Source organism: Anser cygnoides, chromosome 1, assembly GCF_040182565.1.
Source record: "Anser cygnoides isolate HZ-2024a breed goose chromosome 1, Taihu_goose_T2T_genome, whole genome shotgun sequence".
Classification (NCBI taxonomy): domain Eukaryota; kingdom Metazoa; phylum Chordata; class Aves; order Anseriformes; family Anatidae; genus Anser; species Anser cygnoides.
In genome coordinates, this window is record NC_089873.1 from 72,249,545 (window position 1) to 72,262,786 (window position 13,242).

Here is a 13,242-nt window from a genome sequence, read left to right on the forward strand (position 1 = left end):
ACTTAGTCTGCATACACTAACAATGACATGAAGAGCAATCAAAAAATGCTCCATGCTACAGGCAGTTCAATTGCAGCTTAGTTCTGTATGTCTGGAAAGTCTCCTGACCCTGCAGAACATCAGGTATTTTGAAACATAGAAGAAGGTTATCCCGGGCAGCAATCCAGACTGAACTGAAGTGGGTAGATGTGGCGCCTGGGGTCCATGACCTTGTACAACAGCAGGTTACCGTGCATCAGCTGGCAAGTGGTAATTTTCTCCAAGCGGGACCCTGGTTCTTGTACTTGTGCTGACACCTGTGGTACAGCTGAGACTGTAGGAGAAACGTGGGCTTGAAAGGTGAATTAAAAAATGAGGTCTGGTTTGGGGGTAAAATTTATAGCTTTTTGACTGTCCCTGATTTCATTTTCTTCATTTATTTAATTTTCACCTGATTCAATGTTGATTAAATCCCAATTAGCAACTACCTTGGCTACAGGCCTCTTAAGAGGCCTGGTAAAACTAGACAGGTCACTCCAGGAATGACTTTGCATATTTCTCATTTGGCATTTGACCTAAAATTTAATAAGTCTTGCTTGAATCTCTAACTCAGCTCAACTCAAGTTTTTATCCTATTACCATCAGTAGTGACTTTTATCCTCTTTTTCTGTACAGCTGTTCCGTTGTTGAGCTAATGTCGTTCAAGAGTAGAGGTTTCACTCAGGGAAAGAAAACGGGAATTTGCCCTTGTATTTGCTGGGGTTTGCTTTGAAATATTTGTTTGAAATAGCATCTATATAACAAAACAATTAATAGGTGATATTTATGTTGAGGAGCCAGCACTGCAGTGTTGAGTGCTTTTTACTCATGAAGCAGTCCTTCTGCATCTACTGAAACAAAAAACTAGAATCTCAGAAAAAAAGCAGATTTTGTCCTTTGTCTTAAAGAGCTATGACAAGTGTTCCAGCTAAGTTGTTGGCAGGAGCCTCAAATGTTTTGTGTTCGTGTAAGTATAAGCCATTGCATGTAGCTATCAGAAAGAATAGTAAAAAGAACTGACAGATGCATAGTAGAGTACTGGAAAATTCCTGTGTAGAAACTGGGAAGGCTGCTGGGGCAACAAACGAGGCCAAAAGGTAGAGCTCTTCTGCTTATACACTGTGATCACTCAGCAGAGTAAATAGAGAACAAGTGCAGATTACCCAAACCTTGTTGCTTCATAAAAGCTATAGTATGTGCAGAACTGAGGGGTGGTAGATGGAGAGAGAACAATGACTAAATAACTGGTATACACAATGCTCTACAAACATTTTTTTTTGGCCTATCCTTAAGTGGTTTGGGTCTTTGGCTCCCATTGTTTCTTAGTATGTGTTTTCATTTGTTTGTTTGTTTTTGGTTTTGTTTTTAAAATGGTGACCGGGACGCCTTTGATATACTGCATTTGCAATTTACTGCCACAGTATACCATGGGAAGCACATATCCTCACTGATGCTTCCCCGACCTAAAGTGCTAAGATTCCTAAACCACAAATGAAGACAGGGCTCTAAACTGGCAGTTCTTTCAACTCCTAGAGCTTTTTTTATTTAAAAGAAAAGTGTTTGGGTGAAAATAGCATTTTACATGTATTGTTCAAAGAAAAGATTTCTTAATATGCCAAGATTAAATAGGGATTTTGTTCTGTGTAAGCTCTTTTCAAATCATTCTAAAGGTATTAGATTTTTCACAATTATAGTAAGGAAAAAAAATGGCAGAAGTTGCATTAACTGCAAAGCTCTGGCACTGAAAAAGGCATTGGAAAGAGCTTTATGAGCCAGGGCTATTCAAACACAATTCTCTGTCTTTTATTTGAAGATCCATGTGACCAACTACTATCTTTGTGGGCTTGGTTGGAGAGGTGGGGAAATAGGGCAGGAAGAGAAATTGATTGGATAGATTCACTTCTTTTTTTTCCTCAAAGGAGAAAATAGGATCTATTTAATCCAATACTGAATATGATGATTCTTTAATAATAGCTTTATAGCAGGCACAAGTCTTTTAATAAATATATTGGGTGTATGTGTGTGTGGTGGGGGGTCTTTCTCTGTGTTTTCCTTTCTCACTTATCTACATTTAATTGCCAGGCATACTGGTAGAGTCTTTATCAAAGTCCATGCTGTAAGGAAATTATTCAAAGAACTAATAGATATGGAAAAGCAGCAAATGAGACTTCAGCCATACATAATCACATCTTCCATCCCTCATCACATGAAGAATGAGTTACAGGTCATAAACCACAGAAATCTTTATATAAAGAAACAGTGGAAGTTTAAGAATCCAGATTAATTCCTTCTCTAGCAGACAATGAAATCAATGGGAGATATTTTAGCCAGTGCCAAGGGGTAATGTGTGTGAAGCTTTCTGCTATCCTGTGCCTGTATTTCAAACATCTTTTGTAGAGGCTTAGGTGTTTACAGTGCTGTTGCCAGTTGATAGGGTGGCAGAGGAGATAATTTGGCAATTCCCTCCAAGTCCTATAGCTCTGATTCAAAGATCAATATGATTCCATTAAACCAGAAATTCACTAAGTATATTAAGATATATTTAGATATTCACTAAGCGAACAGGCAAGGCCTGTTTAAAAAGGACAGACTATAGAATCAACCACTGTCAATTATCTTGGGATTTCATTAGTTGAAATGAAGTGAACAAGGACTAATAAAAACTGTTATCAGCGTTGTGATTTGTTGATTTCAGGAAGGCAGGAAGGCAGGCAGGAGGGAAGGAAGGCAGGAAGGCAGGAAGGCAGGAAAGAAGGAAGGAAGGAAGGAAGGAAGGAGACAGAAGAAGAAAGAAAAAAGAGAAAGAAAAAGAAAGGAAGGAAGAAAAGGTAAGGATTTTGTCCTTGTAGTTTATGATGAATCTGAACTGAAAGATACATTTTAAGATTACATCAGTTTTTCTTCAGCCACTAGTGGGCATGGGATCTGTGGGACTTGACCTCATCTGAAGGAAAGTCCTCCAAAATGCAAGGATTGTGAACAATGGATCATCTGTATGAACTTTTTCACTCTGTAGATACATTCCTATTATGCCACAGGGTCTCCAAATGTACATAGCCTGTGTGACCTTGAGTCACAAAGCTAGCCCTAGCCTTATCTAGCAAGGAATTAGCTATCCTTATTACCATTTCTGGAGGCGAGAATATTTTGTACTTCTGGAGATCAAATTCTTAAAGACTCCTTAAATTAATTCTTCAAAATAAGTCTTTAAGACTGATAATACCTGCCTTCATGTTCATGTATTATAAAATAACAGCAAAATGTTAGAAGCCCATTTAAGACATCTTCTTGTACTTAAGAGAGAGCTTTAAAGCACATTAAGCAATTCATGTGTTTTGCAGTGACTCTTCAGCAATAATAAACTTTAATCATTAAGGAAATTAAATAATCTCAGTATGGCAGGCTGGAGAAATGAGCTGACAGGAACATCGTGCAGTTCAACAAAAGCAAATAGTGAGATCTGCACCTGGAGAGGAGAAAATCTCATGTACTAGTAGATGCTGGAAACCAGATGGCTGGAAGTGATGTTTGCAGTAAAGGTATTGGGGATCATGGTAGACACCTTCCCTGGGGGTGTTCAAGGAAAGGTTGGATGTGGTGCTTAGGGACATGGTTTAGTGGGTGACATTGGTGGTAGGGGGATGGTTGGACCAGATGATCTTGGAGGTCTTTCCCAACCTTAATGATGATATGATTCTGTGTTACCCTGATGAGAGGCTAGAGCCTGAGCTGGAAAACGTCATGTGGAACAAGGTACATAAGGCTGCAATTTGCAAGGTCCTGCAGTTTTGCCACCTAACCTAACCCATAAAAGTGGCCTAGAAGAAAGCTGGAGAGGGACTCTCTCAGGGAGAGTAGCGACGGAACAAGGAATAATGGCTTTGAACAAATGGAGGGGAGATTTAGGTTAGATGTGATGTGAGGAAGAAATTCTTCACTCAGAGCACAAAGTGCACATGGTAATTAGGGCTGAAGATGCACCTTGCTTCTGTTCTTTTCCATAAATTAATTTTAATTACCTGAAAACCACTGTTAAAAATAAACCCAGGGCACAGGATGAGAGGTGGAAGGCAGTCCCTGTGGCTGAGGGGCAGCCTTTCTCTCTGGCAAGCCAAAAGGCCTGGGGGAGCCAGCCCCAGAAAAGGGTCCGTCAGCCACCCCAACGCTCCTCCTTGTCCACATGAGGGCATCTTCCAGGCTGCTCCCAACACAGCCACCTTTGGCCACGCGTGGGCCACTCCATCACAGAGGCTTGCTGAGGTCACAGTGGTCATCACTGCCCCGCCTTTGCTCCAGGCCCTATAAAACAGGACCTCTGCAGGTGGCCCACCATTCGCTGAGCTTCTAGGCACTCTGACAGCCAACTCGTGTGGCAGAAAGAAGACTAGAAGAGTAAGGTGAGCAGCAGGCCTCCTTGGTGTGTGAGGACAGCGATGCAGTCCAAGGAAGCACCGAGAAGGAATGCACCTAACGAGAAGAAGAAGTGTCATGGGCAGAGGGATAGCGCCTGTGGCACAACAGACACCAGTGCCCAGGGGACCTCTGGTGGGCAGCCCACAGACACTTATTATAAGCAGTACCAGTGGCACCACAACGATGCAGGGAGCAGGCTGCCCCCTCAGCCATACAGCGACATGGGGGACTGGGCCTAACCATTGGCGCAACAGCGGCATGGGGCGAGGACAGGAGCACCAGCCAGAGAGCCGCGTGGAGCAGAGGCGTGCCTGTCATCCAGAACACAGTGTGGGACCCAGCCATGACCTTAAAACAGATAGCAGTGTCAAACCCAGGCATGGAAATGAACTGGACAGTGGCATGGGACCTAGGCACGGAACTGGACGATCCCCTGGTTCGGCACCCTGGCCTGAAAGGAAAGGTTGGACCTGGTGCTTAGGGACATGGTTTAGTGAGTGACATTGGTAGTAGTGTGATGGTTGGACCACATGATCTTGAAGGTCTTTTCCAACCTTAATTTTTCTGTGATTCTATGATTCTATGCATAGAAGAGTGGTGTCCTGCTCTAGGGCATTCACAAATGCCTGATTCTGAAATAACCTAAGGACTTATACATGACCTGCATGCTACTTTTCCAAGCCCTGAAATATGATCACCACAGTAAAACATAAAACTTACAGTAGAGATAACAGTTCTGAATTGTCAAAGGCAACAATATTTCTCTGAGAAATCCTGGGAAATGTTAATTTAATGAAAAATGTGTTAAGCATGTGACTCCACCCTTATTTTTAATTATTACCTAATTAAAAGGGTAAAAAAAAAAAAAAAGATTTTGGTTTTCCTTGAAATAGCAAACTGCTACAACATCTCTCATTTTTGTGATCTTACCTTCCAAATCACTTAAACGGAGGTTGACAATAACATCGTAGATATTAAACGTTAACCATTAGAGGGCACTCTTTTCTACTCTGAGGAAGCGTGCGTGTAACTGTCTAGCCTATCTTGAGGACTTGTCTAACAGCTAATAAAAACAAAACCTCTGAAGTGGTATCACGGTTGATGATACATAGTCATTTTCTTGAGGTGCTTAGTGTCTTGGCTGAATTGCAGAGTAGTTAAATATAAATATATAAAATAAAGATACAGATATATTATATACTTATATTCTCCCCAGAGTTCGAATTGGAGAGCAATGATTCTCTTTCCCTGTCATAAACTGCAGCTTTCCCATGCACTTCTCTAGTACTGCACTTTAGCCCAGAAGTGGTTACTTCAAATATTTCAATATATTGCAAATGAGCTCTTTCCTACACACCAATGGTGTGTCACAATGTGTATATTGCATAACGATTGAAGTGCTGCGTGAACGATTGTTAATTACTGTGACACAGTGACTTACCTTTCTTGACCATAGGCATAAATTCTAGTCATTAATCCCTGTGACTAAAATAGTGTGAACAAATGTACAATCCTTTACCAGTAACTAATTTTTAGACTTCAAAGGCTACAGTGCAAAGCATAATTGGTAAATATTGTGGATGTGTATTGCAAAATGCTGAGCTCCATGAAAGGGTTCTGAAAAGAAAGTATTCTTAAATTGCTGTTGCTTAAAATGCACGCACATTATGGTTAATAGAGCCCAGATGCTGACTGTTTTTGAAAATCTTAGCAAACTAAAATGAAATAGTGTTTTGGTGTCTGTCAGCCTGAAATGCAATCTCTTTTAAAAGGATGTTTTAGCTGTATCAACCTAGCATTACAGTACTTTACAAATTTTAGAACTATAACTTTCTCAAATGACATTATTTTTTATAATTTGGCTTTGAAATGTAGCCATGGCTAAATATTCATAAGGAAAGTATTGGACTTGCCCTGTGGTCTGGTGGGCAGTGCCAAATTAAAATCAGAATCCTACATGGTTCACACTGAACCTACAGCTGCTACAGCTGAAGGAGCATATCCTGAGGCTGTGCTGTTTTCAACTCCCTGGCAGATGTAACAGGAGAAAAGAGGTAGTAGGTGAACAGCCTGACCTTGGATGCACCATCAGCAGGAGTCCAAGCACTCCTCAAAAGTTGTAAAGAAAATGTCCAAGCCTTTGGAGTCATCTGTTTCATATTCCCCCTTGGGGTTATCACTGGCTTCCCACTGGACTAACTTACCTGTATGCTCAGCTGAACTCAAGCACCTTCTCCTCTGTGAAGTTTTTGTTGTAAGGATGTTTTCAGCACAAAGAAATGCAGTTCTCATCCTGGGCACCAGGCAACATATTCTGGAAGAGGAGATGGGAAAGAAAGAATGGGTGTTACACATAATGGGGAAAAAAATATGTAGTACTGAAGAGCAAGGAGAAGAAGAAATTCTAATTCTATGATTAAAAAAAAAAAAAAAAGAAAAAAAAAAGGAACTTGATTAGATGTTTGAGGGGAAAATTGCCACAGAAGTAGCAACAATGCTATTTTTTCTGTGTTTTGACACACTGTGGGGAGCCCTGCAGCCAGTAGCTGTGAAGATAAATGAGGTCTCCCAGCCTGGAGAAAATTTCTGGAATAGAGAAATGGCTACCAATCCAAAGAAATCTGCTCTCAAGCTGCCCAAGTCCTGTTGAAAAGATGCAGTTGATATGGTATGGGACCAAAGGTGAGGGAAAAGGTAGTTTGGCTTATAATTGAACTTTAAGAAGGGATAGATGATGATCAGGTATTCTATTCATCAAAAGAGTAACACTATGGTGAATCCATTGCTCTTGGAACAGGATAAACCTTGTCAGGCATATCTATCATATTTCTTAGAGCTGATCTTGTGTTGGGAAAGAGTTGGATGAAGTACTTTTGTTTATGAATATCAACTGTACGACCTAAGCGAAATGGCAAGGCGATGATCCTGGGAGTCAGGGTGTCTTATTATATCTGCAAAATGGTTTTAGCAGACAACACTGGCGAAGTCGTCACTACGTCATGTCCCATTTCCTAAACTACTTTGCTGCAGTCTTTCCTGCTGGGGGCAAGAGAGAACTTGAGCTAGAGTTTCAGTATGAATCTGTGCCCTTTTGAAGTCAGTGAGAGTTTTGCCATCGACTTCAGAGGGACCAGGATTTCACCACGCCATGCCCATTCATTCTTGTTGAGACATTCAGTGAGAGAGCTAATTATGATAGTGGTTTCTGTGATGTGGGCAGCCACAAATTCATTTGCTGAGCAGCCATCTTAGCAGCTTTTGCTCATTAGAGACTTTAGTCCCAGTCCTACAAAGGATCCCACTGACTTCCCTGGAACCCAGGGCACCGTTCAAAGATGCAGAGACCTCGGCTGTTGCTACTGGTTCCAGGAGCCCCAGCTGCTGCTCCTTGCTGTCCTCTGTGCCTGACAGAACTGCTTGTGAGGCCGCATTAGGAACCAAAACAGGGAAATAACCTGAGCATAAAGAAACCTATGTGAAAGCTTTGGTATCACTGAATCACCATCCAAGTCTGGGGGGAAGGCTGTGTAGACTTCTCAACAGTGGAAGCCTTTGATGGGATTCAAACCAGCAAACGAAGATTTCTGTTCATAAGGTCAATAAAAATGATCGTACCCAACAAGACGAGCTTCTCGCTCCAACAGAAGAAACATTCCCTCTCTACTCTCATTTACTTCATTCTGACTTTAAACTCATATAAGCAGCATAATCATTTCAGAGAAACCCCGCCTATCAGAGGCTTTTCTCTGTGTTTTCTCTTCTTGCCTCCTCTTTGTAAAAATTGCTATGACTGAGTTAAATCTATGTGTATGAACTAGAATCAAAGCCAAGAAGCAGTTAGAACAGAGGTTTGGTCTTGAATCCAAAGCATTGAATAGAAAATGGGTTTAAAAAAAGCTACCTAGGCTTGAGTAGAGAGATGAGGACTGTCTCTAGGAAGGGTGTGGAGAAAAGGGATAGGCAGAGGCAAGTGAAGCCACTAATCATTAAATGACTTAGAGGAAATCCTATCAGGAAAGGAAAAGGCTTGAATTATAGGAAAACGGTGAAATGCACCAGCATAAGGGGTGACAGCATATAATGTCTGAAAGCTAAAAATAAAACCAGCCAGCTTGGACTGCAGGGAAGATGTTAGAGCAAATAGGCAGGGGATCAGGCTCCCAAGGGAGACAGTCGAGACACCAGCGTGTTTCCAGCCAAAAAATGATAAGATGCTAGGGGAACAGCATGTAGAGAAATGTGTTGTGTGATTCAGAGGTTCAGGCTTGAGGTTTTCCTCAGCTGTGCATTACATTATTAAGATATGAAGAATTCACGATAGACTCACAATACTCCAGAAGAGGTTAATCACTGATCATACAAAATTATGAGCATGTACCATAAGGAAAAAAAAAATCCTCCTTTTATTTCTCTCTGATTCTAATCAGTGAAAATAAATTGAATGTTGTGCTCCTTCTGACTGTCCCTGCAAAGCTGGTTGTGATGACACGGGGAAGATGAGGTTTATCTACTTTCTGGTACATTTGCTCAGGGGAAGCCCTTGCCCTCCACCATCCACGTGGATCTTGCTTGAGCTTGCTTATCTCCCCGGCTGACATGGCAGTAAAAGGGGAGGCTATTTCATCCGGGAGAGGGTCAAGGACAACGTTTGGTAATGCAGACCTGCCCCTAGGCAGGTATTGCTTTTGAGTTGTTAAAAAAAAAAAAAAAAAAAAAGTAAACAACCTTGAAGGTTGGATATATATTTCTTTATGTAAAAAGTTTTGACTGCTTTTTTTTTTTTTTTTTTTTTTTTTTTTCCCCCTAGTAAAAGCTGAAAGTCTGATATTATCACATGACTGCAGGAGCCTGATGTTAGAGTCAGTCTACGATGCCTGGGCTTTTAATCTGGCCCAGATGTTATCTCCTACTGTAATCATAAGAAAAGCTACGAAAATACATGTTCAACAGATACGAAATTAAAAGTTAAACATTTCCATAAGTTTCTAATAACCTTGAGAACAATACAGACTTCTGGGGGCAAGGACTTCAAATTTTGCTTCAAGTCATTCTGCCTCACAGCATCACCCCAGCAAAGGGCTGCAACAGGCTGGGAGGGAGCCGTGCACATTCAGACTTGGGTTTTCCTTGCAGAAAGTGGGTTTTCCTTGGAGAAACCTCCCCGAAGCAGGTCTGGAAAACCGGAGGAAACTGTGTTTCCTTGGAAAACTCCTGAAGCAGGTTCAGGAAAACGGGTTAGGGGAGGAAAAAACGGGAGGAAATTCAAGGAAGCTGCGATTGTTTCCCGTGGCGCACAAGGCAGGAGAGGGACGCCTTTTTGCAAGCGGGGCTGTGTGGCCACGTCCCGCAGTTTGCGGTGCGCTCGCTGCTCGTTTCGCTAAGAAACGGGCGTGCGGGAGGGGGCAGCAGGAGAGGGACGGCCTTCACCTGGAGGAGGAGGAGGAGGAGCTGCCGCCTTTGTGCCGCCGCTCCGTGCCCGAAAGTAGTCCCGTCCCTGCCGGGCCGGCGTCTCTCCGAGCCGCGCTGCTCCCTAAAAACGGCGTGGAGGGAGAGAAAAGGCGGGGAGCCCCACGCGTGCGGTAGCCCCGCAGGAATTTGGGCCGACCCCCTCTGCCCCCCGCGGGCACGGAGGGCCCCGCCGCGGCCGTGTGCGTGCGCTGGGGGGGAGCGAGCGGGCAGTGGGCGGCGCTGGCATCCCTCCCTCTCTCCCTCCATCCCATCCGTCCGTCCGTCCCTCCCTCCTTCTGTCCCTCCTTCCGTCCGTCCCTCCTTCCAGCCGTCCCTCCCTCCGTGCCCGGGGAGGCGGGCGCTGCTCGGGGAGCGGGGCGCGGCGGCCGGGGGAGGAGGAAGAGGAGGAGGAGGAGGAGGAGGAGGAGGAGGAGGCTGTATCCCTGCGCCTGTGCGCGCCCGGAGGAGCCGCGGGGAGCGCTCGGGCTCGGGCTCGGGGGGTGGATGGCGAACGGCCGCGGCCAGGCGGCGGCCGGCATGGGGGAGAGCGGCGGCGCGGCGGGGCGAGCGGCCTGCTAGGGGGTGCCTCGCTGCCCCGGCCTTCCTCCTTCTCTTCTTCCTCCTCCTCCTCCTCCTCTCCCCGCCGGCCGGGAAGCATGAACGGGCAGCGGGGGTGCTGCTCCTCGCCGCCGCCCCGCCGGTGAGAGCGCGGAGCGAGGGAAGATGGGGGCCGTCCTGCGCAGCCTGCTTGCCTGCAGTTTTTGTTCCCTGATGAGAGGTGAGCGGGGAGGCGGGAGGAGGAGGAGGAGGAGGAGGCAGGGGAAAAGTTGACGGCTGTGCTGCGAGGGGCCATGTTTGCCCGTGCGGGAGGGGAGCGGCCTGGCGGGGCCCGCTGCGGGGGCAGTGCTCCGCACCCCTCCCGGCATTGTTGTCTCCTCTAACTTAAAATAAAATAAAAATAAATTAAAATAAAATAAACAAAAAACCGCAAATGTCACGCCAGCATCGCCGCGCCGGCCGCAGGAGAAATGATTTTCCTCCTGTCGCTGCCGGGACCCCGGAGAAGTTTGCTGGGTCGCGATCAACGCTCGCGGGGCTGCGCAGAGGCCCCCGAGTAGCTCCGGGGGGTGTCACTGGGGGCACCCCGGGAAATCGTTGTTCCACCCCCCCTCTCCAAGGCGGTTTCTTGGTCTGTGGGATTTCGTGGGGAGACAGCCGAGGCGCCCTTGGAGAACGCGCTGAACTCAGCGACAGGGTCCGTGCTGGCTCCTGCTGGGGAGAAGTCACCTGTGGTGGTTGCATCCATCCTCTTGCCCTTATGTTTTTCCCTAGATGAGGGAAGAGGTTAACTGCTAATAGTTAGTCAACTGCACTTTAATGTCGAAAATTAGTCTGTCATCGACATCCGTGAGTTTCGATAAAAGCCAGAGTAAAGGTGGCTTAGGCTGAAGGAACTGCTCAGTAGCCAGTTGCTCGGCACTCTGGAAAACAAAAATTTTCCACTCCTCCATACCCCCCCCCCCTTTTTTTTTTCTTCTATGCATCTGTTTGCCATATTGTATCCTGTTTGTGAAGATACAAGTATACTTATTTAAATGGACTGCGTCACATTTTGTATTCCTATTGTGGCAGCGAAACCTCAATTTTCAAAAGTAAAGTTGGATACAGAGCATGGAGAGGAATTGTTTCCTGATTAGTTCATTTTATTATGTCACGATCATACCTGGTCCTAATAAACCATTCGTTTGGCTCTCACTTGCCATTTAACGCAGTCCAAATGACAGCATAGAAATCATTGGGATGCATATTGTCACGCAGTATCAGCATGGTCACAGTCACTTCTTCAAATTAATCTCAAGCTAGTGATGTCCTACCGAAGTTTTTTGCATACCTGATGATGCTTAAGAAGAAACTTTGAAGAAACATTCAGTTTATAAACCGTTTAGGCTGTTATCTCTTCTCCTCTCTCACCTTTGTCAATTGCCAAGGACACTTGTATCCAAACGGCACTTCTCTTTCTTCTGTGTTCATGTGTTCCTGTTGTTTGATTACCTCCCTGGAGTCATAATCTTCTATTTGTGGCATAATATTAATTCCCTGATTGTTATTATTACTTTATGTAGATATAAACAACAGGAACAGATGAACTCTGAAGAAACAAACAAATCAAATTTTAATGCATACGTCCTCCCTAGTAAACAATCTGTGCAGGTAGAATTGGTTCAAACGAGATGTGTTGAGTTCATAAGAGGTGTCAGCAGTTCCTTAATGAGGCAGAGGCAGTGCCAGTATCAGTATGAATACATTTATACGTGGAAGTAGAGGTAAAGTTACGAAGTCTGCTGTTTGGTTTGTGAATTCAGTGCTGTGAGGGGTGCCAAGCCAACAGTATTGGAGACTGAAACTCAGAAACTGGTATACGGGTGGGCTACAGCATCCTCTCTGCTTAGAGAACTCGCTTCCCTGTTCTCACTGGCTTAAAGCAACAAACTAAACCACCAACACAACACAAACGGACAGAGGTTTACAACTGAGCCATGATTATTAGTGTAAGGAAACTACGGTAGGCTGGTTTACCAAGCAGGAAAGGAATAAAATTGGTAGCATGGAAGTGCAGCACCCCGTTAACTAGTACAGGCTTGAAGTACCGGGCTGTTACTAGCCAGAGACAGAAACACCTCGGAGGACTGTGATAAGCCAGACCCTACTGACATTTCAAGGGCAGGTATTTAGATTTGTAGGAGGTGGGGGGGTTACTGTCATGACAGCCAGCTGTGGAGGTTTTGTGTGCTTGGGTTTTTGTTTGTGTTCCCCTCCCCCCCCCTCCCCCCCTCATATTGTGGCTGATGGGAGGAAGGGGTTGCTTTCCTGGAACACCCTGAACCACACCGCAGCCCAGCTGTTGTGCTCCTCTCCTGGTCCCAAGTGCTTCTTGAAGCCATTCCCCGGGGGTACCGGGGGGAAGGAGCAAGACCTGCTTTGTGGCAGCTGCATGTTCTTCATGGCAGCTGTGAAACCAATGCAGTTCCTGGTAGAGGTAGCTGGCAGTTGCAGAGAGGCAACAGCAGTGGCATCACATCTGTCAGGGAGCTACAGAGATCTGTGAAACAGGTTTCAACTTATTAAAAAGTGTTAAAGAGGTAGTTCTGCCTTCACAAGTATTCTTGGCTTACTTTTCCTACAGAAATAACTCTCCAGTCAGCATGCAGTTGCTGTTGTTTTGTTTTTTAAACCCTAATCATGCAGAACATGCACAAAGCTCTTGTTTGAATAGGGGTCTTATAAATGATGTTTGTGCAGACTTACTGAATGTTGCAGACCTCTGGGCTTAAGGTCAGTTAGTGAAGAAATGAAAATGGCTGT

At 44.8% G+C, this 13,242-nt stretch overlaps 2 protein-coding genes across 2 annotated transcripts in view; one reads left to right on the plus strand and one right to left on the minus strand.

Moving 5' to 3' along the window:
• BORCS5 (BLOC-1 related complex subunit 5) overlaps nucleotides 1-10,207 on the minus strand; it is a 104,344-nt gene extending 94,137 nt beyond the window's left edge. Inside the window, exons 1-2 of the mRNA XM_013172846.3 lie at nucleotides 9,859-10,207; nucleotides 6,636-6,745 (exon numbers count right to left, since the gene is read on the minus strand). Coding sequence (XP_013028300.3) covers nucleotides 6,636-6,745; nucleotides 9,859-10,151 — 403 coding nt within the window. The 5' untranslated portion in view covers nucleotides 10,152-10,207. The remainder of the gene's footprint in view (nucleotides 1-6,635; nucleotides 6,746-9,858) is intronic.
• A 111-nt stretch (nucleotides 10,208-10,318) lies between these two features.
• LRP6 (LDL receptor related protein 6) overlaps nucleotides 10,319-13,242 on the plus strand; it is a 122,024-nt gene continuing 119,100 nt past the window's right edge. The window contains exon 1 of the mRNA XM_013172840.3: nucleotides 10,319-10,657. Coding sequence (XP_013028294.2) covers nucleotides 10,603-10,657 — 55 coding nt within the window. The 5' untranslated portion in view covers nucleotides 10,319-10,602. The remainder of the gene's footprint in view (nucleotides 10,658-13,242) is intronic.